The sequence below is a fragment of the Leptodactylus fuscus genome, chromosome 2 (genome assembly GCF_031893055.1).
Source record: "Leptodactylus fuscus isolate aLepFus1 chromosome 2, aLepFus1.hap2, whole genome shotgun sequence".
In the NCBI taxonomy this organism is placed as follows: Eukaryota; Metazoa; Chordata; class Amphibia; order Anura; family Leptodactylidae; genus Leptodactylus; species Leptodactylus fuscus.
Window position 1 is genome coordinate 56,661,646 of NC_134266.1, and position 14,997 is coordinate 56,676,642.

The 14,997-nt window shown below is 38.8% G+C and overlaps 1 protein-coding gene across 2 annotated transcripts in view; it reads right to left on the bottom strand.

Annotated features, from left to right (window-relative positions):
* Positions 1-369: 369 nt before the first annotated feature.
* The window catches only part of ASMTL (acetylserotonin O-methyltransferase like), a 155,836-nt gene continuing 141,208 nt past the window's right edge, over positions 370-14,997 (bottom strand). For both annotated transcript variants that reach the window (XM_075263844.1, XM_075263843.1), the window contains exons 8-14: positions 12,945-13,353; positions 12,048-12,210; positions 8,576-8,751; positions 6,849-6,966; positions 5,336-5,479; positions 919-1,041; positions 370-833 (exon numbers count right to left, since the gene is read on the bottom strand). In XM_075263844.1, the coding sequence (XP_075119945.1) occupies positions 628-833; positions 919-1,041; positions 5,336-5,479; positions 6,849-6,966; positions 8,576-8,751; positions 12,048-12,210; positions 12,945-13,353 (1,339 nt within the window). In that variant the 3' untranslated portion in view covers positions 370-627. The remainder of the gene's footprint in view (positions 834-918; positions 1,042-5,335; positions 5,480-6,848; positions 6,967-8,575; positions 8,752-12,047; positions 12,211-12,944; positions 13,354-14,997) is intronic.

The window sequence follows — 14,997 nt, forward strand, 5'->3', positions numbered from 1 at the left end:
AGTAGACCGGGCACTTTCAGACACAGACACAAACACAGATACTGTGTTTGTGTTTCACAGTCATTTTCTACTTTTGTGTCTATTCTAGGGAAAGGAGTGATTTAGAACTTTTAATTTTTTATTTTTTTTTAAAGCTTTTTTTTTTTCCCACTATTTTATGGGAGGTTCTATACATTGATATTGCTGCTGGTCATAGACCTCCCCACCTAAAAAAAAAAAAAAAAAAAAAAAAAAATATTTTTTTTTTTTTGCTGACTCGAGTATAAGCCGAGGGGAGCTTTTTCAGTACAAAAACTGTGCTGACAAATTCGGCTTATACTCGAGTATATACGGTATATTGTGGGATAGACAATTATTTACTAAAACATCCATGTCTAATAGATGAACCAACTTAAAATATTAGACGCTAATGTAGGAAAAAGTTCTTATATACTTATGCACATATAATCAGACACAAATATGACAGAATTAAAAAGTCAATTTTCTCATGGACATATAGCAAAATAAAAAAAAATTGTATAAAACTAGCAAAAATGTTCTAGTTATGTGAAGTAACAAAGCTGACAATTTACCGCTGCCTGTATTATTGATGGCTTCAACCAATAAAATAGCTCGTATAAACCCCCATTATCTTTTCACAGCCAAAATTGCATCTAGTAAATTGCCAGTTTTCTTAATCTGTATACTATTAAATCCATGACTTTCTAGAAGCTTCTTATATTCTGTGCCGCTCCTCTGCTTTCCTTCAGTCATACTTAGAGCTTGTAGCAAAGCCCTTGGTTCCTTCTTATCTTCATCAAGGATGATTTCTGCAATAAGCAAGGCACTCCTACCTAAAAGAAGCCACAGAAGAGCCGTCTAAAAAAAGTCATGATTCATGATACTTTTATTTCACATTTACGGTCTGTGTTCCTCTACCTGGATGGCACGCATCAGAGACCTTCTTTAAAAGTTGGTGTAATTTTCCTTCAGGCAAGTCGTGCAGTACTCTTGAGAGGATGTATAGGTCGGCCTCAGGAAGTGCGTCATCCAGAAAGTTGCCTATTGGCAGTAGCCAGACCAACACAAGGTATAAAAAGGATAATATAAGACAGACAGACATATTCATCTATATTTCAGTAAGTAAGAATTACAAACAATATATCACACCCTTACACTTTGCCGAAAAAAATCTGCCTTTCGACAAAGGCCTACACTGTTATAGGAAAGAAGTTCACCAATTTCCAATCTAAATTTAGACTGAGGCAGACTAATAACTCCAAGTATGACCCCAGCCCCATTTACAGGGCACACCCACAATTTACAGGCCAGCGCATCTTAAGGGTCTTTTTACACAGAACTGGCCTCTTTTTGGGAGTTTCCTGAATGTTCTGGGAGCACTGACAAGTACTTCTTAGAGTCCTAAATTTTAAGTATATTTATACTTCTGTAAAAATAGACTCAGACATACACTGAGCAATTTGGTTCTTGTTTCTATAAACACACTTATTTCCAAAGACGTCAAATGCTGAACCCATTGATCTAAAGACAGTCGGGATCTTAGCCACTACCCAAGTCATGATGATTATTTATATTACTATGAGCAGACTGCTTCCTTGTACAGGGCAACATTAAAAAAAATACCCAACTTTTTCCCAAAAACACTGTTAATAGGAGGACTCACAAAGGGCAGTATTGATTGAGAGGCAATATTAATTTAAGGGGACACACAGGGTATTATTAAATTCAAGAAGCACACAGGGGGATATTATCAACTTCCAGGGGATTTTTATATCATATATTTTATAACTGGGGAAGCAGCAGAAAGAGAACTTTTATACAATGCCAAAAATGTGAGTCGGGTGCTTGAAAAAGTGAGGAGCCAAAAGATGTCTGTATTGCAAACTTTACAGAAACAAGTCAAGGCTGGGAATTGGTCAAGAATGAATAGCACAGAAGGACAAGTTAGGGAATGTGAATGATTATAGTCAGAGAGGTCATCTGTATGTCAGCAATTTGTTCCTGTACTGTATTTACTTACATGGTCCACAGATCTGTGTGTACAGCTGGTACATACCGCTATAAGGTCACTGTGCAATGATAAACCCCTAGCTACGTCTCTACAGAGCACCATCATACACAGCACATCCCATTGCACTTGAGCCTCATGGTGCTCTCCATAAAGTCCCCTACAATGAACTGTGGCTGGTTTGATATTAATGGTGACTGCTTATACTTTATTATAAATGCCGTGAAAATAAAAGTCTCAGAATTCCTGATTCATTCTCCTAAAAACGGACCGAAATGGACATTAACCAATACTCTATACGCACTGCACAATGGTATCAATGTCCAGAAAAAAAGCACCACAGAGTCACAGTGAAGGAAAACTATCCCATTTTATTGCTATTGTAAGCCGATGGATGGTCAGGTAATGGAGGGGGTGTACATCTCACCCAGACTACTCAGGTGGGTGAGATGAGAAAACGCCAGGAATGTTTGTTCTCAGGAGACAACTTTCGTCTGTGAGAATTTTGGCAAATGCTCAGTATTGGGCTGGATTTTTAGGAATGACAGATAGGATCGGTAGTGGGACCTGTCATTCCACACTCCTCCAGTCCACACTTTGGGGATGTTTTGGCAGCGACTCAGCTGCAGAGAGTCTCCTCGTCAAGGGAGCTTAAGAAGTCAGCTCCAGCAGCAGACTCTGGGCAGAGCTTGGCTGGAGAGCTGACAGAGAGGTCACATTTTTGGAGCTGTGCCCTGAGTGATTCTACTGGCTTTTGGATTTCTGTTATTCTAGGTGAGGTAACCTATTCTATGTTTAGTTAGAGCCTAGCCGGGCAGGTATTTATTTTTGTATTGTTTCCTTTTGTTGCTGCACTACCTTTTTGAGTGAAAATAAACTCTACCTTTGTTTTGGACTAAAGAAACTGGACTTGTGTGTCTATGCCACCCCACCTAGCAAACCCAGACCCTAACACTATGTAGATGGGGAAAAAAAAAGTTGTATTTTAGAATGCAGAGATGACAAAAAAAAAAAAGTTTTAACTAAAAATTGCTCCAGCATAAGACAATGTCAGGTTATACACGGGCATCTACAGTGGCTAAACTCATGGACACTTGTCCAGAATTATTGCCCACTATTTAAGTTGCTTTAATACGTAAAAATAGATTATGTTACACATGAATGTCTAACAGGGTTTAGAAATGATTAATAACTAATGATTAATGTCCAACGTTTTCTTCTGAAAAATAGAGAAGATTGAGGCATGTAGAACAGATGACTTCTGCAACTTCCTTTTTCTGAATAAGAGCTGGTTCCTTTTTCCTTCCAACCACAAATGCTTTGTACACAGATCCTGCACCTATAGTAACAACCCACACACAGCCCGCAGCCAAGTCACACTACACGTGGAGCAATACTGGATACGTCTATTGTCTGCATGATCAAAGGAAAGGAGTTCATTTCTGAATTAATTTTATATGACACTGCAAAAGCTTAAAGTGGATGTCCAAGAGTATATATTAACAGGCTGTAGGCCTTCAATATCAGATCAGCAAGGTTCTAACACTATACAAACCCAGAGGTCATATCTTAAATGCATACTATAGCTTGAAGCAGACGGCAGCCACAGACAAGTTGCAGCAGTACAGTCACTAGACAATGTACAGAGATGTCTACTTCTGTCCCTGGATGTATGCAGAAATGGCAGCAGCAGCTGACTGGTGGGGGTGCCAAGTGCCATAAGTATAGACCATTAATATCTATTATTAGAAATCCCTTTAAAGTGAACCTGTCAAGTAATGAACGGTGCAAAAGTAAAGACCAATCCAAAAAAACTTCTATAGAAGTTACCAATGGACAAATAGATCCGCGCTTACCAACCGTATTCTTGTTTCATTCGTTTATTAATAGCCTCTCACACAACGCGTTTCGAAACCATACAGGTTTCTTCTTCAGGTGGACAAAGGACAGTGTATGGTTTCGAAACGCGTTGTGTGAGAGGCTATTAATAAACGAATGAAACAAGAATACGGTTGGTAAGCGCGGATCTATTTGTCCATTGGTAACTTCTATTGAAGTTTTTTTTTTTGGATTGGTTTTTACTTTTGCACTGTACTAGATGTGGATGCTCGGATAGGATCTGCTTGCTATCAACTATTTATTGCCGAATATTTGTTTGAGTCCTGTGATCAATTTCACAGCATCCAAAGGTGACTATAATTAGTGCACTTTTCTGTGAGAATCATCATAAGGATAATGCGCAAGGTGCCACGCGGTGTTCTTTTTAGTTTTCTCTTGAAGTAATGAACAGTATCCTACCAGATAATGGTTCAAGCCCCATACTGAAACAAAAACAAAAAAAGCCCCAAACCCTGAGCTTATCAATAAGTCCCGAGTGCCAATTTAAATTAACATTGGCCAGTTCCCCAAAGATTAATGTTCTCTTATATTATGAGTTAAATGCCCTCTTACACAAGTAATAGTGGGCTCTGTAAATGCATCATGGTGCCCGATGTTGCCCTCCAAAAGTCTAATGATGCTCCTCCCCTTTTGTGCTCCGCCATCTTCCCATACGGCAGCTTGCAACGTTTGTAATATTTGCATACCAAGAATCGATTTAACAATTCTGTTACAAACCAGGATGAATTAATGGAAGCAGCCCTACTTTGCACCCCCTATAGCTATGCCCCTGGCTGTGGGTTCAGTGGTGAAAATCCCAGTCACAGGTTCTATTAAAGTGGCTAAATTCCTAAGAGGGTGTTCACGCTAACGTCTGGTATGAAAGGGTCTGTTAAAAAATAAAAGAAAGAAAGGAAGAAAAAAAAAAAAAAAAAAAAAGAATCTCGATGTTACTATGTTGGGAACTGGTGGGTATTCTGTGCACTCATCTTGGATAATATCCTAAGTATCTCCACACCAATCATCCCAACTAGGAAGAGGGGAAAAAAGAAAAAACATAAGGATTACTCCAAAATCTTAAAATTCATCGCTTGACCCCCAATAAATGCTGAGGATACCTGGTTCAGGCAAAAAATGACAAAGGGGGCTTTTATAGTATTAGCTTCCAGTAGTTACTCATGGTTGTAACTACAATGATATGGTACATGCACTGCGGATATGTCCATAAAATCTTGATTGCTCACTTATGTAGGTATGTGATATCACCGCTCAAATTATATAGTATGTGAGACTATATACCATACCAACCTCATCACTCACACAGCAGCCATCATACACAATAAACAGTATATAAGGTGATATGTTACGTCACAATTTTACGTTTAGTATTCAGTGTAGTTCAACACTATTGTAAAACAGGATTCGGAATACTTGGTGAGGTAATAATACCTGAGGTAAATGTCACACGACTGGAATCCAATGTCTCCGGTTGGAACTTTGAGGTATGTTTAATAACTTCAGGAAGGTCCAATACATTGACTTTTATATTTGGATATGTCCAGACTAGTTCATGAGCAAGGGCACCGGTGCAACCTTAAAAAACACAAGAGCAATTTACACAACAACAGAAAAAAAAACTACATATTTACCATCTGTCTGAATCAGGATGGCGGCATGAGTGTGGCCTCTTCATACACATCTTATGGCTCCATGACAAAACCCTATAGCAAACTTGACAAACGTAACTACAACCTAGTCTATTACTGTATTAAACTTTTTAACCCATTCTCACAATCTGCCATAAATTTGTAGTATGGCAGGAAAACCCTTAAGGCTGAGTTCACACGTAGTTTTTTGGTCAGGATTTTGAGGCGGAATCGGCCTCAAAATCCTGCCCAAAAAGACAGCTCCCATTGAAATCAATGGGAGCTGGTCGGTTCCTTTTTTCCTGGAGCCCTGCACTGGCATCCAGTCGCAGCTACCGATTTTTGGTCCGGAAACTGAGGCGGCCTCCGCCTCAGCTTCCAGACCAAAGAACCCTGTTTGAACCCGGCCTAATACAACAGGCCATAAATGTACAGCATAGTAATGGTGCCGGGTCAGGAGCAGGTGCCGGGTCAGGAGCAGGTGCCAGGTCAGGTGTCAGTTGTATCTTACAAACTCCATTTAACCCCTTAGATACTGCTCAAAAGCAGCATGTAAAAAGTTAACACTGACTCTTGCTTCCCTCTCACGGTCTGTAGACTTTCCCCACTTATTGAACCACAGCAGAACCGTATAGGCTGGTTGTTATTACATTGACAGCCTTAACACAATGCTGAATTAGTACATTAAAAAATAAAAATTAATTCTAAGAAAGAATATAAATAAAGATTTAATATCTCTGTCTCAATACAACCACATACTATAAATAAAACATTGTTTTTTATTGTGAACAGAGAACAGAAATGGGTTTTGTTTTGATCACCTTGGCCTCAGTCAACCTGGAATAAGAAGTAATATAAAGATGTCTGAATGCCAAGAGTACCAATGTGCACAAAGCTTAGAAAATGTACAGCTCTCCCTGCAAATAAGGCCTCAACTAGCAATGTCAATGGAAACCTTAGGGCCACTATGTTTCTTCAAGAAGATGCTGCCTTTTCAGGGCACCTTGCGGTATACAGGGGCTTATTAAACCACACATGACCTGCTAAAAATTTTGGGAAACGAATATGAAAAATAAGTCCTTCTCAGTGGGAAATGGGGAGCTTGCTCTAACGCCACCTTTGAGAAGGTAGAGGATGCGGATGCAAAAAAACCCATTTTTCCAAAAAAGCGTAACATTTTTATAAACTTATTTATAAAAGTGTGCAGGAACAGCACAAAGAGGGTTAAAATGCACATACTGAAAACCAGATAAGCAGGTCTACATTCACAAAACAGCCAAAACCAAAGAGCACAAGATATAGAACATATACCTTACCTCCTAAATCACAGGCGGAGGTGTACTTAGACAGGTCAAATGCTGTTACTATATCTCTTGCAGCGATTTTGAGTGTACAGTGTATCATCCTCATGCAGCGCTCCTTGCCTTCAGGTCCCTTGTCACATGCAAGGAAAAAACAAGACTAAGTGGCATATCATCGAAATAGCGGAAACGGGACTGGAAAAGCTGTTGCATAATAAAGGTGGTGCATGATATGTACGCAAGGTGCTAAGACTAAGACCGAATTCTGGCTCATCTAGTTAAGTAAATCAGTATCCCTAAACAATGAGACATGGGAGCAATAATAATGAGACAGAACTTGGAGCTATACTGAGCATGCTCCAGAACACCAACACAAAGGCTTCCCCACCGATAATGTCTGCTTATTATGGCTCCAGGCAGCTGGACACCGCAAAATCACTTTTGTCCTGTGGAGCTTACACACTGAAATGGGTGCAGTTAATGTGGAGATCCACTTTACATAGCTGTTGGTCAAAATTCTACCAACACCCCCAAACAATCATACATGCCTACACATATTCATTGGAGGAGAGTTACCGGTGTATTTACACCAGCGCGGTAAGATCCAAACTAGATATGAACCATCATTTATACCAATTTCCAGTGTAAATTTGTCGGCTTCCAGAACAGCGCTCCCCTCTCACTTTTTTGTAGCGAGTGTGGCTAAATCAGTAAAAAGGAAGACTATTTCTCTTTTTATTTAATTTTTTTTTTTAAGCAAAACTGATTTTTTTTTTTTTAGAAAGTTTAATTTATTATTCTGAAAGACCAAAAACAGTATGTCATACTTTTGTGTTCATCCAAAAAAAAAAAAGTTTTTTTTTTTTTTTTTTTTTTATATAAACTGTTATAAATCGGTGGTACAAAAAATGATGTGATTGGGCCCGAATAAGTTTTTTCAATTATTCAAAAAGTTACTTTGGAAAATTTACACGAACACTTTAGTAACTTTTTTGTTCAATTGTTCTGCCTTAAGATGAAAAATGTAACTCGATGATGGAAAAAAAAAAAAAAAAAAAAAAAACTTCGTCTGCAGGATTTTCATCCGACAAAATCCCATTGGTGTCAGTTAATAGATGGATCAGTCTTTCCTGTTCTTAAGGGAACAGAATAGACTAAACATCACTGGTGTGAACACGGCTTTCACTGTATTTACATTTTCATGCTAAAGGCAAATTGAAAAAAAGGAGTCCTTGACTGCCCTCTAGTGGCACAAAGTTGTGGTGCATCTTTCTTAATAATTCTGACCACGCATGTATCCAATTTGCATCAGGAATGGCAAAATGGTAGCATTTATATTGATTTCTAATACAGCAATATCTGGATAGCCAATTGTTAAACGAATGTTTATGTTGGTTTCATGACATCAGTTCATTCACTTTGTGTAACAGTGGCTATGTTGTATTGGCACAGTGGACATTCATTTTATGACTGATCTGTACACCAGACACAGTTATGAGTCCGATGTATCGGTTATGGATAGCACTCCTCCTGCCCTCCTCACAGTATACAGATACAATCCACCCATCAATCACTGATGAGGAGCTAATATTTCTTATGTCATTTAGGACAATAGGAATGTGGACCTGGTCTTGTCCTCATTCTTTAAAGCTCTTACATAGGGCACAACAATACAGTTTCGAGAGGACAGCTGAAATCCCCAGATAACGAAATACAAAGGATCCAATCTAACATTCTCTTACGTGGTCACACGATTTCTTAAAGCCAGTTTGATGTTGGACTCTTCCTTCCACTACTGCAGATTCCAGATGTGTAAAATAAGGCCATAGATGGTCATTGGAGTACATAATAAATTCTTGGATCGAAAATTCAGCATCAGAAACCAGGTAAGTATTGGCTAACTCTGTGTTGCTGTAAACTGAAAAGAGAAAAAAAAAAAAAAAGATAATCATTTAGCAATAAAAGTGGTGCTTGAGCAACACATTGGCTGCAAATGAAGACAAGGAGCCTCTTAATAACATCCCTTTGATAACACTGCCCTGAGACATCCACTAGCACTAGGCTACTCATTAATAATGAATCATGTAGCTGCGGATCTGAAGGAGGGCTCCGTCTCCCCCTGTATTATTTGATTCTAACATGCTGTCCTTGAAGCAAATGACTTCAGCGACACGATGCACAGAGTAGTGTCCTCGCACCTCCATATTACCCTGCCAGCAGCTATTAGGTTACATACAAGTGTGAATCACAGTGACCTATTCTTCCCGCTTTGTAACTAAAAAAGTACATAGATTCCACAACTGGTCAAAAAAACAAAATTCCAAACCTTTCCATTGTTTCTCTTATTTTCGGTCAAGTGAGAACAATTCTTTTGTGCAGATGTGGAGGTAAAATATGAAGAAAAAAACATGCTATTGCTTCCTTTGTTATAGGAGTGATTAAACATCCTAAAAATGTGATATATAATGTGGTACCTTCAACAGTTTTATAACTAGAAAGACATTCCGTGCTCCATACCCGCTAGCATTACATGTATTATAGAGGACCTCACAAGGCTCCTGGTATCTCTATTCTAATGAAAAATAAGAATATTAAGAAATATCTGCTTCAGGGTGTATACAGACCCACATGGAGCTGGCAACACAGAAGTGGCAATTTGTCCATAAACGTCTAGGAGGAATAAAAACATTCATTTTGATGTGTGTTGGACACAAATTCATACTGGAACACACTTTTGTATCACATCGATAGAAATGTGTGTCCATCCCTATGTAACTGTTTTGCATTGATTAAGTGGATCTGCTAAACTGAAGTATGATGTGAATGGCTCCTACTCCCCAAGAAGAACTGCAGGGTATACTATGAGATGCAGCTTCCTACTTCTTATAGGTTTCTCCCAGTCAGCTCTTACAAGCAGAAGGCAGTGTGAAGAGGATTCTCACAGAATACACAGTACTCTGCGCACGGTACGCACAGGTAATATAGACAGTTAGTGTGAGTCAGAGGTGTGTCCTAACTCTCCTCGCCAAGGACGGAAATCCTACTTGGCGAGGAGGGGAGGATCTTATTGCTGCCAGGGGAAAGATTTGATAAATGCTTAAGTCATCCCGGTAGACTCTGGACTGGTAGTCAACATTATGAATGTATTGCTCCCAATAAAAGGGTTATAATTAGAGATGAGCGAATAGTATTCGAAACTAAAGTTTAGAATACCTCGCTCCCATAGGAATGCATAGGAGCGGCCGTACAGCAAGGGGTTAAGCGGCCGGCGCTTAACCTCTTGCTGTACGGCCGTTCCCATGCATTCCTATGAGAGCGAGGTATTCAAAACTCTACTTTCGAATACTATTCGCTCATCTCTTGTTATAATGTATGGATGCAACTGAGATGGGGTAAAACAAATTATGCTGCGATAATACTGGGCGAATTAGTATTGGGTGTCCAGCAAAAATTCCTAGAGTGCTTCCTTAACCGACAAGTGCATCTATATATGCACATTGTAAAGCAAGTCAGAAAGCCTATTATCATGGCAATTTTTCCATCAAGGTCCCTTGTAGACAGTATATATGAATACCATCAGTAAATACACGTAAACAACACAAAGCATCCCTGGAAATTATTTACATATACTGGCAACAATGTGAAGCCATAAAAGACAAGACAGTCACAGCTGCTCCCTCCTACTAACACGCTCTCACCATTGTTACAGGAATTCACTTCACAACGGAAAGAAGAAAATAAAATAAATATAGGAAAACAAAATTTTTTAAAAAAAATGCATAAAAATTAAGAAAATTCATATTAAAAAAAAAAAAAAAAAAAACCTTTTAAAATGTATGCACAGCCAATGTAACATATTTATGCCTCCATTATATATCGGGATCCCCCTCAAAAAAGCCTCCCAACTCTCCCACTTATTTCAATGGGAGTCAGGCAGGTTTTTACCTCTAGCGGCAAAAAGAAGCAGCAGATACTAAAATGAATGGGAGGCAGAAAAAGACTTGGATTCCACTTCATCTAAAATACCGCCAACTGGTTAAAAAACTAAATTCCAAACCTTTCCATAGCTCTCATTTTACATGAAGTGAGAACAATCCTTTTTGTGTAGATGTGAAGGTAGCCAAATATGTGAAAGAAATCCAAGCTATTGCTTCCTTTGTTATCTGAATGATTAAATATCCTAAAAATGCGATCTATAATGTAGTACCTTCATCTGTTTTATAACTGTGGAGACATTCTATGCTCCATCCCCGCTAGCATTACATGCATTAGAGAGGACCTCTCATCGCTCCTGCTATCTCTATTCTCATGAATAATAATATTAATAAATATCTGTATCCTCCATGAAATAATTCCAGAGCATATCTTCTTATAAATCTGCCTTGTGCCATTCCTCTGTTATTTCTCCTACATATCGTATGTATGGCTGAACTGACAACCAGGCAGATTTTTTCCTCTAGAATACAAAAAAAGAAGCGTCATGACTATCTTCAGGTAGATTCTGCCTAGCAAATCCCATTGAAATGAATGGGACTAGATTTTTTTTTTTTTTAATGGGGTGTGCAAGGAGGAATCTGCCTGAAGATAGTTCATGACGAATATAGAGCTAGAGGAAAAAATCTGCTCCAGACTCCCATTAAAATAAATGGGAGAGTTAGGAGAAGTTTTTTTTAGGCAGACCGTTCTTTAAACCCTATGCAAATGAGTAGGAAAGGGCTTTTAGGGTCATGGCAATCCATCAATGGGCTTCACTATCTGCTGCTCAGCTCCACCCTGTGCATGCCTGATGATGACACACAGGTGGGGGCAGTGTGACATCATCAGGCATGCACAGTATAGTTAGTGGGAGGAGAAGAGCAGCAGCTAGTTTGGGAGTGGCGCAGTCAAAGCAACTATATGTGGGAAGAGATTGGAGGAAGCCCACACACTTAAGACACCAATCAGACCGTAATAGCACAGCCAATATAGTGGGAAATCCATCTAGGATCTAAATGGTTTAACAAATGCCTCCTGTTTGCCAGATACCAGGCATTGAAAATTAACTGTAAGCTCAGCCACAAAGGTGAACTAGTCTGAAGTTCAGCAATATTCGTTTCCCTTGTGAAAATCAATTGCACACAGGAATGCTACCATATCCTGATAGATTTCTTGCTCTCATTTTAAGGTCTTCAAGACTATAACATTACATAGAAATAAATTACCACTAAGATTCACCTTGATGAGTTTTCTCCAGCAGGCCAAGGGCAACACAAGCATCAAGAAGCCTTTCAGTTCCGTGTACAGAAGCATTAATCTTATCCGCAATTTCCATGGCCTTCAGCGCACCTTTATCTTTCAACTTATCAAAGACCTTCAGTTTAGATGCTGCAAACAATGTCTGTAAACAGAAGACAAGTAGAGGGAATCAGAGTGCTCGACATTTATCTCCACTCTGCACCTGCACAAGGTTTAAGCTGCCCGATTAGGTTCGAAAAAATAAATTTTGCTACAGGATACAAGTATAATGTGACTATACGGCCTAAAATATATCCGTGTAATACATAAAAATATCCATTGTATCAACTTTTTCAGCAATTTTACACACATTTGCAACTTTACCCTGACCAGATTAGCTAGAAAATGTGGATTACGGCATCTATTTTACAGGAAAACGTATTTAATCCAACTGCGCAATACTTTAGCTAACAAAATATGTTAATAGCACCTGCATAGCCTTCAATGGGGTACCAATATACACTAGGTGGTAGAGTCAAAAAACGTTTATACCCCTTTACGTAGATACTGCTAATTATATTTTTCTTATTAATTATAATATATATATAAATATAAATATATATATATACACACACACACACACATATCTATATCTATCTATCTATATATATATATATCTATATTATATTACATATATTTTTATGTATAGGCACATTCCATGCTGTAAGATGATGGATTAAAAAATGTAGACACCCTTGCAATGATTTTTTTTTTCATTGTTCCTCTGCTTTCTAAATGGACTGTGAAAACGTTTCATTTTGTGTGCCACAAGTGCAGTAGTTTTCCATCTATCTGTTAAAAAAAACTTCACCTCCCAACAGGTAAAAAATACATTACCTTTGATGCTTTAAATCCATCCAGGAGCTCATTTATTTTTGACAGTTTTTGAGAACAGTGTTTAGGTCTTTCTTCAACCCCATTCTGAACCCCTGGAGTACAGGCCGTAGAGGACACACAGCTACCAACTTTACCAATGTGATCTTGAGTTCCTTTCTTTGCCTTGCCGGTAGAGCTGGAAGAGGTGCAGTCTTTTTCGACATCACTGAGGTTCTCAAAACTCTCCACATAAGGGATGGAATCATGCTTCACTCTGTGTATGGCCTGTTTGGGCGGTGGGTAGTAGATCTCAGCCAATTTTTTGCAAAAGTGATTCAAGGGGAATCCAACTACATTTAAGAAGTCACCATGAACACTTTCTACCAGCATTCCTCCAAGAGCTTGAATGCCATAGCCACCAGCTTTGTCCCTGCATTAAGAAAATAACATGATTTTACTGTAATGCCTCTGTTCTTGTGTTTTAATACTTGCATTGCCAAACCCTACCCCAAAACATACTTTTATTTTACATCCTAATAACTTTGCTAGCCATTTCTATTGTCGGCCTTTGAGACACCAAAACTGAAGATTTATTAGAAAAGCTATCTGTCATATCTACCAGTCAACTGGTTTCTATGAAAGTATCAGTTTTGTTTTGTAGATGATCTCATAAAGGGGTCATCTGAGTGTTTAAGAAGTTGAAGTAGATGCCGGAAATATAAAAAAAAAAAAAAAAAAAACCCTCAACGGTTAAATCCCCCGCCAATCCTTCACCAAGTGGTTAACCCAGTCTTTACTTTCCTTGAGCAATGACTGGCCACACATCCACAAGACCACAACAACCAATCACTGGCTTAAGTAGTCATGTGCCATATGTGCTACCATCACCATAGTGGCCAGATGGATGCAGCAGTCATGTGGATGTATGGGGCATTATTATGGGAAATTATTCTTCCAGTTTGAAAAGAATGAAATAACCAAGACTTGAAGACTGCTAGGAGTCAGTAAAATGGTAAGGACCTCCCAAGAATCTCACTAAAACACAGATGTAAGTTGTGTTATATCATTTTAGGCGCAATGCTCCCTGACTTATTGGGGCTTTCAGGCTTAAAGGGATGTATTACCAGGAGAAACTTGCTTCAGGATTGCATGACTATGCCTTATAAATCAAGGCGCCATAATGAGTGAGGCACTACATTAACGTACAGGCAAGTTTTTTAGGGGACTCTTTCAGGAGGACCCTCTGAAAGTAGTAGTAGTAGTCGTCTTTCTAATGGATGCAAATGTGGGTTCACACTACCATTGTTAATGCCCATTGCTGTCACAGGATCAGAGCAACAGACATTAAATGACAAATGTAGATTGAGCCCCTTCTGTTGGGTGTCCCTCAGAATTTACCCCCCCTTCCCAAAAAAAACCCCTAAAACAACACACACACACGCACTACAGAAGCTTCTTTACATCATTTTATTTTTCACTTTTCTAACACAAGAAATAGTTGTACATGCAGGATAGAGGGGGTCTATTTGTGTTAGTCACTCAGCTACAGTTAATGTCCATTGCTGTCATCCTATGATGAATGACAGTAATGGACACTAACAATGGTATCGTGAACTCAACCCAACGGATGTCTTAAAATAAAATTACACCTTTTAACTTGATAACATTTTTTCCGTCTAAAGATTCTGCACCAATGAATTTCTTCACAGATCTTTATAGTGGCTACAGCATTTTTATATAAAGCTCCATCCCCTGCACAGACATAGATTTGAGAGAACATGCCTGCAGCTGCCAGTACTTACTACCTACTGTATTATTATTGAGTCTACTTTATAAACTCTACGTTTCAAACTCCCCCTAGTGGAGGATGCAAGAATTCAGACAGTTTGTTACCTTTTGAATCTATGTCCAGCGGATATGGAGCTCAGACTGCTGTGCCCACTTGGGTATGCACTTTAAGTTAATGGAATCTTTCCCTTAAAGGGATTTTCCCATCAAGGAACGCTATCCACTATCCATAAAATAGGGGATAACTTGCAGATCAGGGGGTCCAACAGTTCAGACCACCACTAAT